Source organism: Corvus hawaiiensis, chromosome 5 (assembly GCF_020740725.1).
Source record: "Corvus hawaiiensis isolate bCorHaw1 chromosome 5, bCorHaw1.pri.cur, whole genome shotgun sequence".
Classification (NCBI taxonomy): Eukaryota; Metazoa; Chordata; class Aves; order Passeriformes; family Corvidae; genus Corvus; species Corvus hawaiiensis.
Window position 1 is genome coordinate 27,056,674 of NC_063217.1, and position 24,523 is coordinate 27,081,196.

General features: G+C 39.8%; 1 protein-coding gene across 4 annotated transcripts in view; it reads right to left on the reverse strand.

Moving 5' to 3' along the window:
• Positions 1 to 153: 153 nt before the first annotated feature.
• TEC (tec protein tyrosine kinase) overlaps positions 154 to 24,523 on the reverse strand; it is a 46,592-nt gene continuing 22,222 nt past the window's right edge. For 3 of the 4 annotated variants that reach the window (XM_048304056.1, XM_048304058.1, XM_048304057.1), the window contains exons 3-18: positions 17,068 to 17,169; positions 15,978 to 16,059; positions 14,341 to 14,469; positions 12,911 to 12,951; positions 12,292 to 12,470; positions 11,306 to 11,371; positions 9,494 to 9,548; positions 9,251 to 9,330; positions 8,595 to 8,728; positions 7,709 to 7,783; positions 6,751 to 6,922; positions 6,372 to 6,588; positions 5,770 to 5,834; positions 4,693 to 4,811; positions 4,197 to 4,354; positions 154 to 1,258 (exon numbers count right to left, since the gene is read on the reverse strand). In XM_048304056.1, coding sequence (XP_048160013.1) covers positions 1,181 to 1,258; positions 4,197 to 4,354; positions 4,693 to 4,811; positions 5,770 to 5,834; positions 6,372 to 6,588; positions 6,751 to 6,922; positions 7,709 to 7,783; positions 8,595 to 8,728; positions 9,251 to 9,330; positions 9,494 to 9,548; positions 11,306 to 11,371; positions 12,292 to 12,470; positions 12,911 to 12,951; positions 14,341 to 14,469; positions 15,978 to 16,059; positions 17,068 to 17,169 — 1,752 coding nt within the window. In that variant the 3' untranslated portion in view covers positions 154 to 1,180. Of the gene's footprint in view, positions 1,259 to 4,196; positions 4,355 to 4,692; positions 4,812 to 5,769; positions 5,835 to 6,371; positions 6,589 to 6,750; positions 6,923 to 7,708; positions 7,784 to 8,594; positions 8,729 to 9,250; positions 9,331 to 9,493; positions 9,549 to 11,305; positions 11,372 to 12,291; positions 12,471 to 12,910; positions 12,952 to 14,340; positions 14,470 to 14,586; positions 14,735 to 15,977; positions 16,060 to 17,067; positions 17,170 to 24,523 lie in introns of those variants that run through there. The other variant, XM_048304059.1, reaches the window with a different exon arrangement.

Here is a 24,523-nt window from a genome sequence, read left to right on the forward strand (position 1 = left end):
GTGTATGTATACATACTGAAGTGTATATATATATATACACGCATATATATATATATATATATATACACACATGCACTAACATAATGCCATATTCATGTGAACAATTAGTTTGACTTATGATGCACTGACAGTAAATTATAGGCTACACATCAGTTGGTTCCAAACAATAGTTAGCATTCAGTTTATTTACACACACATGCAGTATGATATCTTCTGTTATGAACAGAAAGGTTAGATCACTGTATGTACAGACAACAGACAGAAACACGAGCCCTTCTTAAACACACTTGAGAATTCCTCTCATTTACAACCCCCTGTACAGAATTGTGTGTTTAAGTGAAGGTAGGACAAATTTGTGCTTGAACATTTCAAGCCAAAAACCCCCCACTTTATATAAATAAATGCACTGAACTGATATATTTACAGTACATACAGCATATAAATTATTTTATAATTAATCCAAAACATGGTACTAGGGTTCACTGGCAGCTAGTTGTGCTGAATCTTGGACTTATTTTTCATTAGTAACATGAAAACTAAGCATGGGAGGTCTCTGGTAAGCCAAGCTTACAAAGGCTCCAGGCATATCACAGCTCATGAAGCAGAGCTTTCAGAGTGTTATGCTAAACCGAGGCCTGTGCTGGTAACAACTTACTATGTGCAAATCAAAGAGGTGCATTTCATCTTCTTGATAAACGCCCATCAACCACGAAAAATAATGTTTCTGGAGAATCTCTGGAAACATTTCAGTGTCAGTAAGAAGCCATTTATAGATACCTTCTGTTTTTATGCATGCAAATCACTACTAATGCTACTGCCCACGTAGAGAGAAACCCAAAAATGTGGATTGTATGTACATGAACCCAACCCACTAAATGCAAATGAGGTTCCTGGCCTCTGGCCACATTTTCTCCCTCCATAAAGAGCTCAATTTTACAGCTATGCAATGCTGACTTTTCAGAGAAAATATAGAGACTGCTAATATTGCTGAAGATATTGTGCTCATTTCCCAACAGAATGTAAAACTCTCCTTGTGCTGGAGTGGATCAGACGTTACAGGCTCCCCACATTGTTTAGCAGCACCCAACAGCTTACAGGATCAAGCTCTTAAAAAGAAACTATGAAGCCACATCTCTGGAAAGTGCCTTATTTCTGCTGCTTGTGCTTCTGTTGTCTTTTTTCAGAAAGCATCTTCGCTCTCTGCAATGTCAATGATTGCATGAAGCAACTCTTCAAAAGTCGGGCGTTCCTCTGGTTTCTAAAATAAAAAGCATGCATAAGTGTGATCAGAAATCCATAAAGTTATGTTGATTTTGATAAATTACTGGTCATATCATCATTCTTTGGCAAGGAATTTATCATTTCATTAGGTATGAAATGAAAAGATATTTCCTTGTCTGGATTTTGAGACGTGTCACAGTCTCAGTAAGCAACGCCTTTTCTTTATGCTTTGAAAAAGCGTAAATAGGTGTTGCTGAACTACACTCCTCATATAATTCATTATTTTGCATAGTTTTGCACATTTTCTCTTCCCCATTCCCACCCTTCCCCAATGAACTGCTCCAATCTTTCTTTATGCAAGTTGTTCATGTTCCTACGAATTTTGGGTGCCATTCTCTTACGCCTCTTTTATATCAACTTTATTTTCTGACCTCTGAAATGAGACTGTGTCACAGATTTATGCACAGGCATCTTTCATCTACTCTATTTTCCATGCAGTTCCTTATGTCTTATAACACCCTGCTTGTTTTGTTTACTTAAATGTTGAGTCATCATTCCCGGGGGTATTTAAAAGATGTGTAGATGTAGCTCTTGTAGACATGTTTTAATGGCAGACTTGCCAGTGCTGGGTTAATGCTTGGACTCCATGAGCTTAAATGTCTTTTTCAAGCTAAAGGGTTCTATGATTCTATGATTGTGGCAACACACTGAGGTAGTCTCTTCGCTGACCTTGCTGACACAGTTAATTTCACATCTCCTGAACATCTGGGTAACTTGCACTTTTCCTCCATTTATTTGCATTTCTATTTGCATGACCTGATGAATCTTGAAGCCTTGGTAGTATTTCAGTCTACAAACCATTAATAAATTTATTAAACAAGGACTGAGGTACCTACAGTTAATCATATTTCATGACAAAGATCAACAGAATCTTGCCATTACTTGGGCTCTGCTTGTGATTTGTAAAGTTTCTCTCCCTCCCACATGATGACTGATAAGATTTTCATGTTAATAACCCCTGCTAAAACCAACAAATTTTTAAGCAACTTGTTGATGTTCATGTAAGTCCTATAAACACATATCAATACTCAAAGAACATCAACAAATTATCATTGTCTTCCTGGTAACTTATTCTTCCATTTTAAGGACCATTTCAAGCAGGTTACCAAGTACAAACAAAATGTAATACTCTGTAGTTTCCTGGCTCCTTTGAATAGCTTTTTTGAGCTACAAATATGTCTGTCATTCCACAACTCTCCAGAGCACTTTGTTTTCAATCTATTTTTTTCTGAATTAAACCAGCTGGTTTGTAAGCTTTAGATCTCCACCAGTTGATTTGATAAGTAACTGCTCTCTATTCCAGCATCATCTTCTCCAAGACAGTATGTCATCTTTATTACTGGAAAAGAGCAGTTTTTCTGCAGCACACCCTGTGGCAAAGACTAACTGGAAATAAATCACAGAATCACAGGACAGGTCACACTGGAAGGGACCACAGTGGGTCATCTGGTCCAACCTCCCTGGTCAAGCAGGGTCATCCTAGACCACAGGACACAGGATTGTGTCCAGATAGGTCTTGAGTATCTCTAGTGAGGAAGTCTCCACAGCCTCTCTGGGCAATCTGCTCCAGCATGTGGCCAGCCACCTACACAGTAAAGAAGTTCTTCCTCGTATTCAGGTGGATCTTCCTGTGCATCAATTTCTGCCCATTGCCTCTTGTCCTATTGCTTGGCACCACTGAGAAAAACCTGGATCCATCCTCTGACACCCTCTGTGCAGATACTGACAGACTTTGATGTGGTCTCAGTTGTCTTTTCTCAAGGCTGAACAGCCCCAGCTCCCTCAGCCTTTTCTCATAAGAGAGATGCTCCAGTCCCTAATCATCTTTGTTGCCCTCTACTGGACCTGCTCCAGGAGCTCCATGTCTCTCTTGTCCTGAGGAACCCAGAGCTGGACACAGCACTCCTGATGTGCCCCACCAGGGCTGAGTAGAGGGGCAGGATCAGCCCCCTTGACCTGCTGGCAATGCCCTTCCTAACACAGCCTAGGATACCATCAGCCTTCTCATCCCCATGGGCACATTGCTGGCTCATGGACAGCTTGTTGTCCACCAGGACCCCCAGGTCCCTCTCCACAGAGCTGCTTCCCAGCAGGTTGACTCCCACCCTGTACTGGTGCCTGGGGTTATTCCTCCCCAGGTGCAGGACCTTGCACTTGCCTTTGTTGAATCATGCAGCTTTTTACACCCTTGGTTTCCTCAATTACTCTCTCAAAAGCAGAGACAGCTCATTAAATGCACCTATCCTCTCAGAGACTTACTATTTTAGTACTACAAAAACTGTTTTATTCCAATTTAGTTTTATACTGATTTCAGTTTGCTGCCTCTTTGACCTCTATGAATACTGTACAGTCAATATCTTTATGGGTTAGGACAATTAATACTACAGTATACTTTAATCTTTTCTTTAAAACCTTCAGATTTGTATTTACATTCAACTGCAAGTTAATATTTATTTCCTGTATAATTGACATTCAGATAATGAAGTATTCCTTTAAAAATATTTTCAGTCACTTTAGCATGGTTCTGTAATAAACTGAGGCAATACAAAATCAGATTCTCCACCTCTAGGCCTTTCTTGACTGATTTTTTTTTTGTTGTTAGCAGTATTTGTATGCACAGATTTGTATGCACAGCACAGATTTAGGAATGATTTAATTTCATTACTAAATGCCTTTGCATACTTAATCTGACAGTTCATTTATTTCATAGAAATTTCTTCAATGCTTTATCTTATCACAGCTCTAGCTCAGCTGCAAACCAGGAGGAGATCTTTGTCTTAAGAATACGCACATTAATAGCTGAGAGAGCTGGATACACTCAGAACGCCGCTCTAGAGGAGATAACTGCTGTTTCTAGATCAACCTTTATTTCAACTCAAAGGCAAAGAATTTTAAAAATATATATAAATATATACCTCCTGCCAGCACATCATCATCATTTCATACATCTGCTTACAGGCCAGTTTGGGGCGATACAAGCGATGTCCTTGGCTAACCATTGTTACCACTTCATAGTTGGAGCTTTTTTCAAAGGGCATTTTTCCTTCTGTATATACTTCCCACATGAAAACGCCTGGGGGAAAAAACAAGAAGAAGAAAGTAACTAACTTCATAAACATATGTGTTTATTTTGAGCCCTGGACTCAGGATTTCTGATAGATAAATAGTTTGAGATCCATATTGTAGACACTGTTCACATGTGTCATCACTGAAGACATCTTATTCTAGCAGCATGGGTTTTAATGAACAACAGCACTAAATGTGTCTGTGGAACTTTATCAATAATAAAACCATGGTAAATGGTTTCTCTGAGCTTCTTCTCAGGTGTCTGAATCCTTCCCAATTATCGAAGCTTAACTGCTATTGATAAAACATAAAAAATGCACTTTCTTTCCATGACGAATGTCTTACCGAAGGACCAGACATCTGACTTGCTGCTGAATCGGCTATAGTTAAAGACTTCTGGGGGGCACCATTTCACAGGAAATTTAGCCCCTGAAGAACTTGTGTACTGGTCATCAAGGACATACCTAAAAAAAACCAAACAAACCACACAAAAAAACAACCAACCAACCAACAAACCAACCAAACAAACAAAAAAACAACAACAAAAAAAGGCAGACATTAGTCAGCCTCCAAACCTGAGAATATTAGAAGCTCATATTGCCACCTAATGGCCATGGATGTTAGCATCATGCGATAAAAATAGCTTCCCTGGGGGCAGTACTACAGCTTCAACCATGACTCAGATCATTTTTCATATTACCTCAGAGTCCTTTCTTGTGATTTATTAGCTATACAACACAGGTCTACGCCACCTGTAAGTTACACATCTCTATTATGAGAGAAAATGAGGCAAAAGCAGAAATTTCATGTTCTGTTTTTCACCAGCCAGTCTGGGTTCAGATGTCAGGGGACATAGAAGTTCAGCAACACAGAGATGTGGCGAAAGTCAAACCACAGTGCTTTAACACCTTTCTTGGAAGAGCTGCTCCCACCACTGCCTCACCAACACATCACCCACGCAGGTGCTAACAAGGGCAGGAAATTAACACCCCTCCAGATCTCAGCATCTAACCGGCTACCACAAGCATCTCCCAGCCCTTCAGCTAGCATGATGCAACTCTGAACCATCTATCCCAAGAGAATCCCAAACTCACTGAACAGCCTCTTTCTAACACTTATTCAACCAAAATACAGATTAACTATTATCTCTGAAGCAGCTCTGCTCTCTGAAACACAAGCTCCAATATGTCTTTTTTAAAATGAGTAAGGAAATCAACTCATGACCACAGAACAAGCAAGCATTAAAGGCACTAGAAAAGAAAAAGGCAAAAAAAAACCCCACCAAAGGCTGTTCCCTATAGGGGTCAAAAAAGATCATTTTTGTATGCAATTTTGCTTGGTCTGTGTTGCCTTTGGGCTAAGTACAAGGGTTAGGTGAATTTTTCCAAATCTCCATAAATACATTTGCACACTCACACATACCTTGTCATTCCAAAATCTGAGACTTTGACCACTCCTGAGTCACTCACCAAGCAGTTCCTGGCAGCCTGCAAGGGGAATGGTTAGAGCTGGATGAAAAACTTGGAGTCACTTGCAGACAAATTACGGCAATCGAATCAGGTCTTTGTATTCATTGCTTAGCAAGTTAAACCATATACCAAGTTCAGTGGTATATTCTCATTATAAAAAGTACATGTGCATCTACTCTTGATAGTACCATTTTGACAACCATACTACTGTGTAAAAAAATCACCAGAGAAAAATTATTGTCTCAAGGGATTAATGTGTGGTGAAAATGGCATCAATACAGAACGGAGATAAGCTATTATATCAGCACAAACTGCTACTGTTTATAAAAATTTCAGAGAGATTTTATTCCATTTTCTTGGGAGAGAAAAACTTCTCATCATTTTCTGTACAGAGCAGTTTTAGAGACTTGATTAGACCCTAAAAAGCCAACTTCATCCACTCAGTTTTCTGCAAGAACAGAAGCAGTTGTAAACAAACAGGCTGGTTCAAAAAGGAATAGGTACGTTCAAAACCAAAAATTTCAAAGAGGAGTGTATTGCCTAATGGGAAGTTACCAGGTCTCTGTGGATAAAGCTGTTTCTCTCCAGGTACTCCATTCCCTCACATACATCTTGGCACATAGTAAGCAGAGTGTCTTTACTCAAAACTCCCCGTTTTTGTCTCAGGTAATTGAGAAGGCAGCCATGCTCCATGAACTCTGTCACGATGTAAATGGGCCTCTGTTGTGTGCACACACCATACAGCTGAACTAGTTTAGGATGTGTTAGCTTCCTGAAAAGATTGAGATCATGCTGTTAGTACTTCCTCCACCCAGTGCTAGTTCTCCACCACACAAAACTGCAGAAATACCACCTCCCCCAGTGTTTATTTATAATCAGTATACAGCATCAGAGGCCTAGGACTGGAAATCAAAGTGCCAAGCACACAACTCACATCATTACTTTAGCTTCTTCAATGAAATCCTCTTCATACATCGCACCTTCCCGGATTGCCTTGATGGCCACTTTGTACTGCGCCCTCCACTTGCCAAGGCGCACCACGCCGAACAGACCGCTGCCCAGCTCTCTCATGAATGTCAGTTCTGCGGGATTAATTTCCCACTTCTCTATAAAACAAAACAAATTAACAAAGAGTTAAGGAACCTACTGAGCTGGTAGAGGATAAGGAAGAGGAAAGGGAAACTGGATTAGTAGCAAATTAAGGAATTTAGGTAGAAAATGTCTTAGAATCAACTTGAAATCTGAAGACTTTCAGACCTCACAAAACAAACTTTTAGGTATATGTGACCTTTAAGCAACTCCTGACTCACACAGACGCTAAAATTCAAACTTTCCTGAGGCCAGTAGTTACGTACTGATACTATCAAGATTTGATTTCAACAAAATGCCACCACAGAAAGTTGTGCCAATGAATAGAAGTTGCTCACACCACCTGGTATGCCATGCTTGAAAAATGGCTATTACAAATTTATATTTTAAAAAAGTAACCCCTCAACAAAGATCAAAGGGTCAAATTTGAGTCAGAAGTCTGGAGACTAATGAAGGAGCCAAAGGCACAGCTCGCTAATAAGGCAGAGCTCAGGGTATCCATGGCAGAAAGCATGAAGGAAAATACCAAATTCCCCTGGAGCACCTGTGACACATTCTGCCTCTCTTCACTGCTGTCCCTGGCACTACACACCCTGGCACACCACCAGCCATGGTGCCTTTGCACACTGATACTCTGTGCAAGGGTCTTGAAAGTACTACTACTACGACCAGTGTTTAAGTTCACATAGCCAATCACAGCACAGAATTATACCTTTTCAAAACTTTTAGAAAGTATTGTAGCATCTTAGTATACATAAAATCATTAGAAAATACATGTGTAGATGAACATAACAGGCAATCACCATAGCTGAATCCTGCCGTTGTTGGTGCTGTCGTCTTCTTTGGGGTCACTGGGTAACGCAGCCTGGTAACGAGACCTGAGGTTCAATGATAATTCAAGAGACACAGTTTACTTCTGAAACAGCACCAGGCAGCAACTCAGCCTCTTGTTCACTGCAGACTCCAAGTAAAAATATGTCCAAAAATCAGTTATAATAAATGAAAAGTGGGGGTATGTTTTTGGGGTGTATTTTCCAGAATGTCATCAGAAAATGCTGGGCCATCTGAGTTTGATGTAAAGATCTGGAAACTGTCGCTCATGAGCGAGATTTATGCACAGACCAGACTTGAAAAAAAGAAGTATTAGTATCTGTGCCTTGAACCCAATTCCTATACTCTCCCCATTCCATCATACAGTGGGCAGAGACCAGCATCAGCCATCAGCTATGGATCTGGAGTAGGGATTTTCTAAATAACACATTACTGTTCTCCCCAGCTGTTTGCTATATGAGAAGGTTAGATCATTTCAAGTGGCAGCGACCAGCAGGTGAAAAGCTAGGGCCTGGAGAGTATTCTGGGTACCATCCCTATCCATCTGCTGTGGGTTACAGGCAGCTGATAGAAGCACTATGTGGAGCTAAGTAAGCAATTTTTCCTGACTTGATACAGCTACTCTTCTGTTACTCCAGGCACAGTAAGATTTTATACTACATATATATATATATATATGTACACACAAAACCTTTCAAATTATTGTCCATATTGAAATACCATGAAACCGCAGTTGTTCATGACTTCCCTGGAAAGGAAGGATCCACAACCCCCTCAAAAATTTCATTAAAACATTAAAATGTCTCAAACCCCTTTTCAAATCAACCTTAAGTGACAGAAAGAATCCAGTCTGTCTACCTGCTGCGTTATGGCTGTGATATTCAATTATTTCTGGAATGGAGTTAAAGACATGTTTTTCTGCGAGGTAGTACTGTTTTGGTGATGTCACTGTTTCTTTTATATGGTAGTGTCTTATTCCTGATGAACCTTCCCTGGAAAAATAATAACAATAACAATTAGTAATAATATCATGCCATTTATTGTGAATTTTTTAAGAGGAACACATTGACAAGGAAAAGTAAACTGAAAGGGCCAGCACAGGTGCCCAGTACTACATGCTTTGGGAATAGCTTGAATATCAAACATCCTAAGTACTGGCAACTTGCCTTCATCTCAGTACTCAAACCAAGTTGAAGATTAACCCAGAAAAGGTTAATTTTCAGCCCAGCTCACACATGTGGATACAAATGCAGGCTGGCAGGAGAGAAGAGACCAAATGGGGTGGGAAGGCAAAACCTTTTTTGAGTGGGGGTTAAGGTCTACACTGGATTAAACCAAATGGGACCTAACCATGGAGTTGAGAAGTTCATTTCAGTCACCCATCTTTTCTGTCACAGCAGCCCTTGTTTCTTTACTGTACACTCCCCTGGGCTTTCCCCCAGCCAGTGAATTTGGATATGGATACAAAGAGATTCACACAAGACAAGGTGTGCAGAGAAGCCATAGGAACTCACCCTCCAAATTTTGTATAAAGGGAAACAGTATACAGTCCAGGCTGACTGGAGTCTCTCACCACAAAACCACCTTCTTTATCCTAAAACACAAGCACATTGACGGTTTTGTGCAACTGGTTTTAAGCTACGTGACTCTTTCACTTGGTTCCAGGATATGAACTTGCCAAAATAAGCCTCTGCTTTAACTAAGAAGGTATTTGAATTTAATTTCACTGTTGATACTGCAAGGGTGGATGTGCTCACCTCATTTCTGAGGAGCTGCTCTGCCTTGCTTCTGTTCAGGTTTCGGCTGTACCACCTGCAACACAACATCAGCAAATAAAACTTCCTCAAGGTGCATGATTTACCTAAAATGCTTTAAGCAAAGTATTATGAAGCTAGAGATTAAATAATTTTATGATAAATGAAGATCAAGAATTGAACCTTTGATAACATGCAAAAATCAGTCTCTACTACATTGTTCAGTTATCCCATAAAAAAAGCCCTGAAACAAATCCAGGGAGATCCCACAAAAGCCCATAAAACTCAGGGAACTGCTGTAAGTTTTGGGAAAACCACTTGTCCAACACACCCAGGCTGACGGCAGTAGTTGCTGTGAAGAGCAGCCCAAGGGGAAGGCTGGCAGCCCTGGGGAAGCAGCTGCCTGCGCACCGGTCAAACCACCCGCGGAGCTGCCTGTCAGACTGCTCTGTCATTCAGTATCTCCATACTTCTGGGCTTCCAGGGAGGACCCACCTAGCAAACGGGAGGCTGAAATTATGAATTAAGTGTCATGGTTGCACATCTCTGAGCTCTGTGCTGCATGGGCAGATTAAAGCAGCCACAGAAGCGCCAGCATGCCAGCCAGTCACAGAGAATAATAAAAAAAGGAAAACCAGGCAGTTTGCAAATGGTGAGGTGCAGTTATTTTGAGCTATGCTGGTACGGCAGTAACCAAGCAGGGAAGTGGCACAGCAGCCTTTAATCAGATTCTGCCTGTTCTGGAGATAGTGGTTTCTTGCAGTTGGTACATGACCTGGAGTAACGCTCCCTGGACTGTGCAGTGACTCAGAATTACAGCCCCAAGGTGGTAAAAGCACAAAATGGCTGGACCAGATAAGGCAGTCCAGTTCCTTCCTTCCCTTTCTGTCAGCCCTGCAGACCCGCCCAGAGCAGAGCAGAGCTCTTAGCAAGAGTTTCTAAGATGAGAAACCAACAAAGAATTCCCTCTAGTCAAGCTAAGGGCAAAATCCCAGATGAAATTCTACCTTCTGTCAAAACATGGCAGTAGGAGCCATATGTAGCTGAGAGTAAAGTTTTGGAGCTACTAATGTAGCTTGGAAAATTGGTTTTATTTACTACTTTCTTACAGCTCCATTTTATCTAAAAGTCATGAAGTATGTCCTAAATTCTCAGGCACAGCAGTTTATGCTGTAATGATGTTTGAGTATCAAAAACAGGTTTGGAGACTATAATGTTAAATTTTACCCTGATGTTCTTCAGTAAGTGCTACCTAATTAAACATCAACTGGAAAACGCATTAAAAAAAAAAAGCTAGACATTTATAGCTGTTAAGCTATATGCATATATCAAAACCTAAAATGCACCAAATCACATATTTTCTTGAAAACTAGAGCTTCCAAAATATCCAATCTTTTATGTTTCCTTGGAGTGATTTTCACTGTTTTCTCCCCTACTGTTTACTGCTACGAACTTTGGATAAACATGTGACTTTACTATTAAAACAACATTTAGCACACTTATAATGGGTAAATTTCCTTCAAAGTTTCCCTTTGTCTACCAGAGAATTAAGAGGGGTTTTTTTGCTTTAACAGTGATAGCCTAAATACTACATGCGTGATGGCTGTCTCACTGACTTGACCCTACATGATAAATCACACCATAATCAAGGAGGAGAATCTGAAAAAATATATGCCTATTTCAGTTGTTTAAGTTTAACCTCTAGGTGCTATCGTATGTGAACAGTTGCTTTCAAAATGCTAAAAACACACTGTCATTCTTGAAGCATTGGTTTCATTTTATGATATCTCAAATTTTAATCAAACATTCACTTACTCATATTGATCAAGGTTGTTGGACTTCTTTCCTGTTACATAGTTGCTTGGAATATATCCTTGTTTTCTAAAAAAATACAGAATATATAATATGGGTGAAAACATGTCAAGAAGACAGTTGTTTCATTCTGCTAATTACCAGAGGTCTCTCAGTGTAATTTATTCATTACTGACCCACCCACTCTACTACTGATTATTCAGAAACTAATTTTCCACATCAGCAGAAAACTTTCGCTTTCAGCATCCCTAGAAAAGTGTTGTGGGCAGCAGAAGTGTCCAAGAAAACCAGCAGAAGGGGTGAAGGAGAGTGAGTAACCCTCTGCTGCTCTGTCACTCTTCTGCACTCAGAAGCCTCAGTCAGTCACGGGAAATATGCCTGGAGCCTGACACAGCCTGATAACTCACAATTACCCATAACATATGGCAACAGGAACCTGATAAATATTGAAATATGAAAACTTTCATCTTTGAAACCGCATTCTAATACAGGGGATGTGAAGTTGTAGTCATTACAGCATCTCACTGCAATTCTCTCTCAACTTATTCAAAGATTGTCCCTAATGATCCAGCTATTAAATAAAATGATGACTATTCACGTCTGGAAGTTGGAGCCTGCTGAGCTAAATGTTAACCATATTGCTCCCTAATGACATGTTCCCCAGGGAAGTGGGAATACTATACCAGTCTAGTGAGGTTTTAAAGGATGGCTGGTGCTTTAATTGGGGAATCATAAAATTGGAAAGTAAACATAATTGGAAAGCCTTCCAGTTCTACAGCTGTCTTTGCAATTGGGTTCCACAATCTATCTATCAAGTACTGCACTTTTTAAAATTGGTTTCTGCATGAGAATACATGGATGAGATTTCAGACCCGGGCCTAATGTGGGGTTTAATGCAGTTATTTGTTGACACATAGTCAACATAAACTTCTACAACATGAAAATAGCCTCATGAACTTCATAACAAAGAATAAGGAACTCATTTTTACCCATATTTGTCTCTCGCCTTCCACCAATGAATGTCGTTCTTCTCAATCACTGTATATTCTTCACCTTTCTCTAATCTTAAATCATGGTGTTCTGTAGGTTCAAAGTCATACATTGCTACCACTATCTCCTCCTCTTCATTCCCATTTTCTTCAACAGGAACAGGGGGTGGAGGCCTTCGCTGAAAACAACACAGCATTATTATCATCCCACCCGGCTCCATTTTTCCACCTCATTCACCCTTACCATCACACCAGTGCATCCTGGAGGCAAAAGCTGGTCTAGTCCTGTGGTGTCCGGGGGGGCAGCTGGGGTACGTGGCAGCAAACCATGCAGTGCTATCTATGGGGTTGGTTTGTGCTGCCCTGCAGCTGCAATTAAAGAGCAAAGCTGGCTGGCATTTGTTTTTTGCCCACATTTTCCCACCAGCAGTACAGATACAGCTAATAGATGCAGTTACATTTCAGTGGGATTTTTTTCATCCTGAGATGCCTGCATGATCCCCATTGATGCACACAGATATAAACCTTTGCTCCAGGATATGGCAAATATTTTGAGAAATGTAAGCTCTTTTTCAAAAAGCAGCAATTATGTATTCAATATTTTAAAGGTTCTACCTACCGCACTTTTTTCTGGCATTGAAGAGGACAATCTCATTACATCTAGAAACAAAGCACAGGAGACGATTTATGCCTATGCATTTAGCCATAAATTTAAAAACTAAATAAAAGGTTTACATTTCAGATAAGGCTTTAATGTCTTAACAAGCCTTCCGTATGGCTTAGAAATTCAGAAAGCAAAGACAACTCCAATTAAGCTATGGGAAAAATGATTAAATATTCTTGCAAAAACTAAATCAGCCAGCAGGTTACATTGACCACAGATTTGGCAACATCTCTGCCATACCAGACCATGCCACAAAGAACCCTGAACCAGCCCTCAGATGCAGAAATTAATGAGACATAAAAAAGGCATAGAGATAAAAAAAAGCATAAGAAAATGAAGCAGTGTGCTAGTCACCATGATGACCTAAAAGTCTGTTAGTATTAACATCTGCCCTTTAAAAAAAATAAGCCCCTGATTTTTGCTTTGTTAAATAATGCATAACAGTCGTATGTATTTTCTTATTGCATCTCTCAGATCCAAAATTATTTTTCTCCTGCACTGCTTTTTTTAGACATTTAAAAGGCTGAGCTATATGTCATGCTTTTCGTTCTGCTGAATCAGATCAGCCACTGTTTATTCTGCAAGTCTTCTAATGCAACTAAATCCCCTGATCCCCCCCACTGCCTGTGCTGACGTAAGAAATCATCGGGTACCACAGATTTAACTGGGAGATAAGCAATGGCTCAATTTCTTTTTCTACTATGGAATTTTCCTTAAATTGAGGAGTAAATAATTACTAGAGCCTTTGTTGGACAATACTGCAGCGCCTCAGCAGTGCATGCTACAGCACCCACTGTTGAAGCAGCAGGACCTGCAATCTGGATGCTGGAAGATGCAGTGCCTACAGAAGTCACAGCTCATCCAGGTTCAGCACAGGGACGTTTACAAACCTCTGAGAAAAGTCAGTCCAGTGTCTGCAAACACATTAAACCTTCCTGTATCATTTTTAGCTTGGTGTAGTAACATTGAATGCAATGCAGTTATTATTCTTTCACATGGATATGCAGAGGTTTTAACAAATAACTGAAGAGCTGGCAAGATTTCTAGCTGAATCTTTTTCACCATAAAGTTTTCTCCTCAGTCTGAGGTAAAAACTTGGTCCAATCAGTTTCAAATGGGAGGAAAAAAAAAACAAATTCAGCAACTTCAATCATTCCTTTCGGATTTCTCTAAACATTTTTTTTGGCAAGGATATTTTGCTGCCTTTTCTGTTTTTTTACAGAATACTTAGAAACTAATTTTGACTTACTTAGGCACAGTATCAATGATTGATTCTGCTCTATCAATTTGCGTAACACCCAGGGCATTCAGGTGGGATGACAGAATCATATAAAAAAGCACAAAAATATGCTAGAACAACTTCATATGAAAACATATGTACTTACTGTTTTCAAAAAGACTGTATTTTTCACAGCCGGGTGCTAATTTTTCTGTCTGTCTGCAGCATTGATAAATTCCCTCTGTCCAGAATTTAGGATGATATTTTACCATTATATTGCTGTTGTTCTTTATTTCTAGAAGAAGAAAAAGAGCATATATTGAAAGATACAAAAAAAAAATCTGCAAGAGGGTAATTTTTAGTACACGTTACAATATCTTTGACATGAGGCATAATCTTTGCTTGCCCTTACTTTAGCATTGCTTCTCTTGTTGCAAGCTTACATGGAGGTGATACAACAATCACAGAGGATATATTTAGGGTAATAACTTTATTCCAGGGGGGAGTGCCATACTCCCCACCTACACCAACCATCCTAGCAGGGGTTTGGTGCATCAATGAAAGGAGACCCCACACTATGCGAAGCAGTCAGGCAGCTGTGTAGGCTCTGGGAGCTTTACCTCCTCATTACTGTTGCAAGTGACTCAAATTAATCTACAAACAGTGTTCTGGAGGGGAAGACAACAGATATTTATTCTGTGGCAAAATTCCTCAGTCCAGACTTGACCAGATGGCTCTTTACCCCATGCAATGGGCTTGCTGAGTTTCAGAGGTCACTCCTTGCCCTCTGATCCCCAGTCCAGAAATCATTTCTTATTACTTTACAGACCATCTGTAATTAGTGTGAGCATTTCATGGTGAGAGAGGACATTAAGAGGCTTTACTCACTGTGAAAGCAATTATCTGATCACATCTCAGCAGAGATACCTCCTGTCTTTTTACATCAGCTTAAGGCCCACAATGTTGTCTAGCTACATCCAAACAAAACTTTTCACTGATGCCATCAACTAGCTTGGATAAACTTTTTAACTCATTGTGCAAAAGCAGAGTCAAATTCGGATTGCAGCTGCACTTCACAAAAACAAACTAGATCAGTCTTTGAGGCTCTCAGTACCTGTTATCACACCCTGTGTATGCAAGCAATGAGCTGGCCCAATAAAACATTAAAATCCGTGAATATAAGCAGCGAAAACTCTACCATTTTATTTTTGTAATTTGTTGTGGGTTGATGCTAGCCAGCAGCTAAGTACCCATGCAGGCATTCACCCACTCCCCAACCCAGTGGGATGGAGGAAAGAATAGAAAGAACAAGAGAGAAAAACTTTTGGCTTGAGATAAAGACAGTTTAATAACCAAAAGAGAGAAAAAAAACAACCCAGAAGTAATGTAAAGTAAATCACTCACCATCTCCCACAAGCAGACCAGTGCCCAGCCAGCCTGCAGGCAGCAGCCAACAGGGAAGCCAAAAACCCTAATCCCTGTCTTTCTCAGTTTTTATTGCTGAGCACAACTTTATATGGCCTGAAATACCCCTTTGGTCAGTCCAGGACTGCTGTCCCGGCTGTGTCACCTCCCAGCCTCTTGCCCACCCCCAATCTACTCACTGAGTGGGCAGAGGAGGAGAAAGGCAAATCCTCCATGCTGTGCAAGCACTGCTCAGCAGTAACTACAACACCAGTACGTTTTCAACACTGTTTTGGCCACAAATCCAAAACACAGCACCCAGGTAACTCCAATCCATGCAGACAGCTCAAGCAAAAGTACTGCCTATGTTAGATGTTAAGTATAAGCAATTCCCATTACCTTCTTTCAGGTTCCTCACCCACTGATCTCGGCTTTGTGCACTTGGTGCAAAAATGTAAAGTGTATTAGCATCATATACAACCTGGAGGGGAGAAGAGAAATAATCGAAATACATTCACCTCAATGTTAATTCATTTCTTCCTCAAGAAACAGAGGAAACAGAACAAGACAACTGACTGTTACATTTGGCAAAATTAGCGTATTCAGGCACAAATGCAGAGACTGGGACAGGTTATTAAGGTTTGTTATTCAGATATGATGTTTTCAGGACAATTAAGAAGAATTTTGTTATGGTATATTATCTTGACAGCCTTCCTTAAAATGCTTGCTTCACACTTTGCTTTGTTCATTCTTCACTGTGTTTTTTCTAAAAACAGTTCAATTTAATGAATGAAAGCTACTTTGTAATTAGACATCCTGGCATCTGACTCAGTATTGCTCTGGAGTGACTCTTTTTTATTTCTCCATTGCTTGTGTTGGCAGAAAGCAAGTATTGCTCTGGGAGAAATGGGTCAGAGTCACTGCTGCTCCTCTCCAGCAGGGGAATTCCTCCTCACTGCAACCATTCCCTCTATAGTAAGAAGGCACAGCATCCAACCCCCACATTTTTCTTTTTCTCCTCTAAGCACTTTGTATTCTGTGTTCATTTCCATTCAATTCACAATGAAAAAGAAAAAAAAAAAAGCAAGAAGTTTTATTTTGATTGTCTTTTTCCTATATAATTTCATGGTAGTTTAATTTAATGTGAAAGAATGAAGACAGGGAAACTGGGTTGCCAGTTTATTCGTTCCAGCAGAAGACCAGGGCAAGGCAGTTTCCAGTTAAAATTCAAGCTGAGAGGGTGGGGAAAAGAAAAAGACCAAGTGTATGCGGCCCAACACCCGAGGGAAGGGACTACAAGGGCAGCAGAGCTTGCTGGGGATGGGTTTTAACCACTGGTCCTGAACTACCTCCCACCAGCCCCAAAGAGACAGAGAATGGGCTCAGTATTTGGCATTTACAGCAATTTTAAGGGCAGTTATGTCCGAATGACTTGGTGTTGTTGAAAAGAGCACTGTAATTCATATATTTTGCATAAAAAAAACCATACCTGAAATGGATATTTATTTTGACAGGGAATAATACCATCGCTATTTACAACTTCTACACATTTAATCCTTGAAATATCCACAGATCCTTTTCTGTACTTTTTCTATAAGAGAAAAGAAAAAAAAAATTGTAAAAGATAATTATCTAGTTCTCTTTTTGTTTTTCAGCAGAGAAGTCTTGATTTCTTTTCCACTTGTAACAGTGATATCACGTAACTGGAGAAGTTGTTTGAAAACTGAGGGTATAAAGATTTGCACTTGTGCAAATGCACTGAGTACAGTAAAATTGCTTAGTGAAAAGTACCAATTCTTTCCATAGAAAGTTTCCAGTCAGATGTAATAATAGGTTTTAAATACTCTTCTTTACAAAAAATAACTTGAGAAAAAAGAAGGGCTTCCATCTTTCTGAGTTTAAATTACGATTAAAACCGGTATCATCTCATCTGCTCCCTTGTTCTGTTGCTGAAGCCACCATTTGACAGTTTCTGCTGTGTTTCACTAAGTTTTCAGAGAAATCTGGATGCTACACAGGCAACACAAATCCCTGATGAGACAGAAAAAAGAAGATATGGATGTAACCCTGGACCAAACTGGAGTCTGTATTGAAGGAACTTCTATGAAGAAGGCTAGCAGAAGCCCAAAGAAGCAAAGTCAAAAGCACAGATCTAAATCTTCTCAGATTTAGTCACCTACACTGATAATGATGAACATTTGAAAGAACGCACGGGTGCTCAGCAGGTGCTGCACAGCGCATGGAAAGACAGTGTAACTCAACATTCTGGAGGGGCAGCACCTTGGAAGAACGGCTGATACTGAGAGGCAGGTGTACTGGGCTTTAGTCTACACCGAAGCCTACAGGGAGACTGTACAGTGCCACCTATGACTTTTGGGAGAACCAAATCTCTAACAGGATTCAAGTTCCTACTGGAATCTGAAACAAAACAAAAGCAGTAGCAGCTCATGGCTGGTACTGAACTAATAAACATTAAAAAAATTGATTTGCCAAGCACATCCAGAACACATCCAGTACATCTTATGAAAGACTGACACTGTTCACACAATGTGGAAATAATTAGCAATTACTGAATTATTAAAGATATGCCAATCCTTACTCTGCTTTTCTCTTGGGGATGGAATTTTTAGCCCAAATAGCAGAAGTCTGGTACAATCATAAGCAACTGAAAACGCAGTCTTGTAAACAGAAGCAAAGAGCTACTTCAAATACAGCAGTTATAATTCCATCACCCTAGAAACACTATAGCTAATTATCCATTAAGTTTCATCAGCATTTAAAATGCATTTAGCACTCTGTCTCTTACGTAGATCAGTGCAGACAAAACATTCATGAAGAATTCATGTCCATCATGCTCCACATCAGGAAGAATTAAAAGGGATAAGTTCAGATAAAGCTGCAACTGTTATTTGATACCAGAAAAACCAACACACACAAGAGAGTGGGCTTTTTACAGGGAATGTATGGGAGAATTAGGCACTTTAATCAACCATAAAGAAAAAGAGTAAAATCATAAACATTATCATGAGCTGTACTACAAAGATTTATCATGTAACGCTGAAAAATAATTTTGTACCAAGTATGCAACCATGGATTTTTTTACCAAAAAATAATTTTAAGTCTTCTCTTTATTTTATGTTGATCACTTCCAAATTCCAGATATTCTATGATTCTATGGTATCCCCTTATTTGAACACTGAATCCCTAAAGTAAAACATACATTCATGCAAAACCCAAAAATTGTTACTGAAATCTACACCACTGGGCAGAGCAGGCAGTACTGTTTCTCCCTCTCCTTGTCACTGTGTGGCTGACCTGGCAGTTTCAGGGCTGCCAGATTAGCCGAGGTAGAACAGGAGGATCCCAGCGAGATGAGCCTTTTCATGAAGCCCAGAATTCAACACTCCACATAACTGTGCTGAAGACACCTCTCCAGATGGCTTTCTTGCACAACATGCAAAGAAGAAGAAACACTTACCACTCCCATAACTTATCTACCCTGCTTTCTGTGTTGAGAGGGGTCATACTGCTTGGATCCCACCTGCAGGTTAACTGAGGTTGCAGGACAGATAGACAATACACACTGGAGGGGGGGTTTGTATCCAGAATCACAGAAATTCCTTAGAGGAACACACTATTTTATCAGAATCTCCCTCCTCCTGGGCTCAGAGATTTTCATGCCAATTCTGGCATTCAGTGAGTGCTCACTCAGAGGACACTGACAGGAGGACAGAGGACAGGAATACAACTAGATAACCATCTAACATATAGGGGGAAAAACATAAAGGTAATCCCCTGATGTATAGCACATCATTCTAGTAATTGTATTTCCTAAGGCATACCTTTGTATGCTTTCATGATTTAGGGTGGCTCAGTTTGCTTCACCACAAGATGCTAAATTAAGCTAACTCAAAGCTGACCCACCTTACAAGTCAATCCACCTTATTAAACCTAATGTCAGGGAAGAGTCTTCCGTTTTTGCATATTTTATAGATTAAAAAAAACCCCACCCTTGCATATGTGAAATTAAATACAAATCTACTGCTCAAGACATTTTCAGATCACATCAGAAACAACAGTTATTAATGGCCACCAGCCTTCAAACTGCCAAGTGTGCAGTTCTGTTTTAGCTGAGCATTACTTATTAGTAAACTATGGGGCACAGAAGTAGGAAAGAATGACTCAAGAAGAATGTTAAAGATATCACTGCAATTCCTCTCTCCTCCCTACTTAAATGATTTCCCTTTCCAGTAATAGGGCACCTTGCAGACCATAACAGTGTTGCATTTATCCTACAAGCCAAATGGGTTCTATGGGCTCTGTACCCAGCCATACAGCAGACATGAAATGCAGAATCAAGGCAGAGCTTGAAGCAGTTGGGAAGTAGAGACGCAGGCATGAGCCAGCCCTGAGAAATTCACCTATAACCACTCTTCCCAACAAGTGACCTCTGCTACAAAGAGACAAGATTAGTGCAATGGCTAATCGTGCAATGGCTAATCATGCAATGCCAAAGTGTAGGAAGCAGAGGGACATTTTTAAAGGTTCTTTTTTTTGAGGTGGAAGATGGCTAACACATTAGAAGAAGGTTAGATTTACTACAGAAATAGCAGTATTCTACCAGAATATTCATGCATGCTGTCTGAACGGGATACAAGTATTCAAAGAGGATTTGGAAAAATCACAGCTCAGTGAAACGAAGGGACCTATCAAACCTGGCCCATTTCTTTACTAAAGATAGATAGATATATGCCTCTAGAGGGAGGCCTGTAGAAGCAAATATGGTTAGAATGGTAATAAAGTTATAAAAATACTAAATCCCAATAAGTAAAACAAATAGGTAAAATATGTGCTTCAAAGTCACACTAAAGGTTGGGGTTTTGTTGTGGGTTTTCTTTTTTAATGTATCTGCTTGCTGAAAATAACAAAAGGGGAGTGACTATACAAAAACTACAATACAGAGCTTTTCAAAATGCCATTCATATTTCATACTTACCTAGGTTTCAAAATATTGATTTATGGTTTTAGATGTCCTGCTCCTTGCTCACAACGGGGATGGCCAAGTCTTACTTCCATACAATTCAAAAATAATAAGCTATTCCTATTTTTTTAACATATTAAACAGTAATATGAAGAAGTCATAACACTAGAACTGTGTGGGATTACACGATTCCTTAAAAAAAAATTATCTTAGAATACAGTAAGACAAGAAATACCCAAGTGTTAGATAAGTGTACAATCAAACAGCTGATCCTCTGTACATTTGGAATTACTCCTCTGCTGAATACAGAAGCTTTACAGCTTCAGAAGCCCATATCCTCGCTATCAGATAAAAATATTTCTTTGGTGTATTTCCTCTTTGCTGACGAACATATTGCACTGCTTACCCTCACAGAGATATGTGTGTATGTGGGGGTGCTGAACAATACAAGGGACATTAGACTTGGAAAAAAAAGCCTCAATGAAAACATGCATAAGTCAACCTAGCTGGCAAGAAACATCTAGATTTTGTCTCTCCCATGCTGTCTCGCTCTCTCTTTCCTTGTTGTTCATATTATATCTGTCTTTCTTTCTTCCATGTCTACCCCCATGTAGGAAATCCTGAGGTCATCAGCATGTGACCCATGGAGCTTGCGCTCTCACAAGTGTAGCAGGTCACAGCACTACTTTCATCTCCTTTTATGGAGCTGCTCTTCGACTTTGCAAAACCACAAAAAGCCTGGCTAAGCCAACACTGCTTGTAGACAGCTGCTTGGTAGACTATGCTCCCAGAACCAAATGTATGGGTATTTTCATTTTTGAGTTCTTTGCAGGGAGGGAGGTTGCGCTTTCAGGTTTTTGGGTTTTGTTTCTTTTAATAGCATTGCCATTTATTAATAAGAAGCACTGACTGGATACTTCTGCAGCTCCCTCTTGAGGCAAGCAATTACTGATTATGCAAATATAATTACTGTAGCTAGGTGTTAGGTGGTCACACTTTCCATTCCTGTATTTTCCAGTGTGTCAGATACATTGAACAACACCCTTCTCCTTTCAATTATTTTTTTAAATTACTGTTTTAAGAAAAACAAATATGAAGTATTTTTATTTACCTTTTGAAAATGGCTAGAATGGATATGAAAAGCAAGAGGTGATTACTGTTCTGATCTAGGCTGACCTGATTCAATATCTGGCTGCTCAGCAGATGTTGATGACCAGCACTGGAGGGACCAAAAAGCACAAAAAATAAATTCTATGTCATAGCACTGATACAACTTCCTAACCATGACTACAGTGCATTATCTGTAACTCACTCTTCTCCTGCAGTGGAGAGGCAGTCAGCCAAACAAGCACAACTGCAGTTACACTACATTGCTGCCGCCACATAAAAGTAAAGGCCACATAATAAATCAGCCAGGTCTCCACCCATATCAGGCCCTAAACAACCTACAACCTTTCAGCTGTCAAAATAACTGCCATACCTTCATAACTTCAGGTTCTTTCAGACAAGTCTTCTCTTCTTGGTTTTTTGTGAAGTCCATATTCACAGAGCTCTTGGTCTGCCCAGCCCAGCTGTATCTTTCTGTCCTGTTTTCTCCCTACTCAGGACCATCCTCTGGCTGCTGGGTGAGTGACACCTTGCATTCAGCCCTAACTCAGCCCCCCATGCTGTCTGAACACCAGACTCGGACAACCTGAGCCAAGGAGAGAAGAGAGCCCAAGTCCACGGGTATCACAGGCAAGCGAGCAGAGCCCAAGACCCAAGAGGTCACCCAGCCAAGGCACCAGCTGCTTTAGCTACTTTCTCAAGGTTCAGATGACGGACCCCAAAACTACAGAGCTGAGAGGGTTTTTTTGTCTTTTGAGATTCCAGTACATCTCTCTGCTTTAAACAATTGCTGTTCTGCTTACTAACCCTTCATCACTGGCTTTTGGGAGCCTCATCCCTCCTGCTGCTCCTGCCCTGAACCCCACAGGCAGATCCACATCTTCCTTGAAACTTACTGCCTCAAACCAGATGCAGCACTGCAGCTGATGCCTTGTTGTCCAATTATAAGGATTTGGAGTCATGTTTTTTCATCCTAATGTAACATTTCCCTTTTGCACAGCAACAAGGTATCATTGATGCATATCCAGTTTATGATTCATGATCCTGTAACCCAGGTCCTGCTGGGGACAGCCTGACACTTGGCTACTTATTCCCGTTCTGCATCTGAACATTTCAGCATTCCTGCCTTTTTCAGTCATCCACACTGAATTGCATTCTACAAAATTAAAAAAAAAGGAAACAATCAAACCCACCACACACCTAATCCCAATATGCCACATGGATTTCTAGACTTGTTTTTCAAAATATTTGCACCTCCTTCAAGTTTTATGTCACCTGAGAACTCAACAAGCTTCTATTCCAACAACAGTATCACTAGTGAAAATACTAAAATGCAGAATAGGACATTCCATTCAAGACAGGCTCCCAATTGAAAACAAGCTACTGATGCCTATTCAACATGGTACCAGCTTCCCATGTGCTCTGCAATCAGTTTTACAAGAGGTTTATACAGATAACTTCTAATGCTTACATGTGAAAACGTCTCATTCAGCAGTGTCAAAAAACCCCTTACTAGGATGAAAACACAGGATATCTACTGCTCTCTGCTACCCACAAGACTTGTTACCCCAGAGCATAGATAAGTCTTAGATTATTTTGTTTTGTTTCTTAATTTTGTTTTGTTTCTTTGTTAGCTGATGTGCAATTTCTGCATCTTCCAAGTACCTTCAAACAAGCCTGGTTTTTCTTGCATTTTTCTCTAAATTATCTTCCTAGATTGAAGTTTCTCAGCTTCTCTTCTGCACACTTTTGAAAAAAATAGGCCTTCTCTAGTCTTCTCTCATCTATTTTCAAGTTCTTCCTTCTTAAAGACCTTTAAGACTCATCCACTCCTGTCATAAGGTCATAAGTAGTCATAAGGTAAATATTCTCATCCATGCCTTGTCTACATCTCAACAACTACAACTTAGGCTTTTCAACTTCTTCTACATCTCACTTTTTCCATCTCATAAAAATCAAAATTCTCGTAGAAAGATAATTACTGCAGATTCTCATTTTATGTCTGACTTTTCTTTCAGTAGATGTTCTAGAAAACAGGGAATCATTACTACAACATAACCAACATTTTTTTACAACTTAAGTTTCTTTATGAATTGCCCTTTACAAGGGAGCATTCCCATGCATCTCTTAAGCTGCTCCCATTCACATGAATAGCTTTACATTATGTCTCCAACTTGAACAGTTTTCACTTGCAAGTATTTTAAGAAAGCTCTATCATCATGACCTGTGACTTGGAACAAAATAAGCTCTGTAAACCTACTCATTTCAGCTCTCTATCTTACATTAAAAAACAAGAGTAATCAGTGAAGCGATGAGAAGCATTTTAATACTAAATTGTGCTTTCATTTTATAAAATAATTAAATCTCCTATGCAATGATTAAGGAAATCCATAAATCAGGGTAATTCTTTTTAAAATAATAAAGGATAAGCACTACAGGAATAAACAACAGTAGAAAGTATTAATCTTCCGTTAAAAAAGTAAGTAACATAGCTTTTTGGAACTCTATAAAGTTGTTATGCTCCAAAGGAAGTATTTGCACAATATTAGTGTTGCAATGAAGCTATTTTACCCTGAAACCTGCAGCTTCATAGTGGGCCCCAGAGCTTTTATTTTTCCTTCCTTAAAATAATCACCACTGTAATTTCAGTAGCTTCTGTCTCCTCTATATTCAAATTACAAGAACCGAACACAACCCTTGCAGAACCCTTTTTTCCTTAGGAAGAGACTTTCAAAATGAGCAATCCCCCAAAATGTTCAGGTTTTTATTCTGCTTTTTTCATTTACATCCTGGTTTGTTTTTATTAGTTGTAACAGTTCTGTTTACGCAAGAAAGTTTTCACACAAGTTTGATCCTA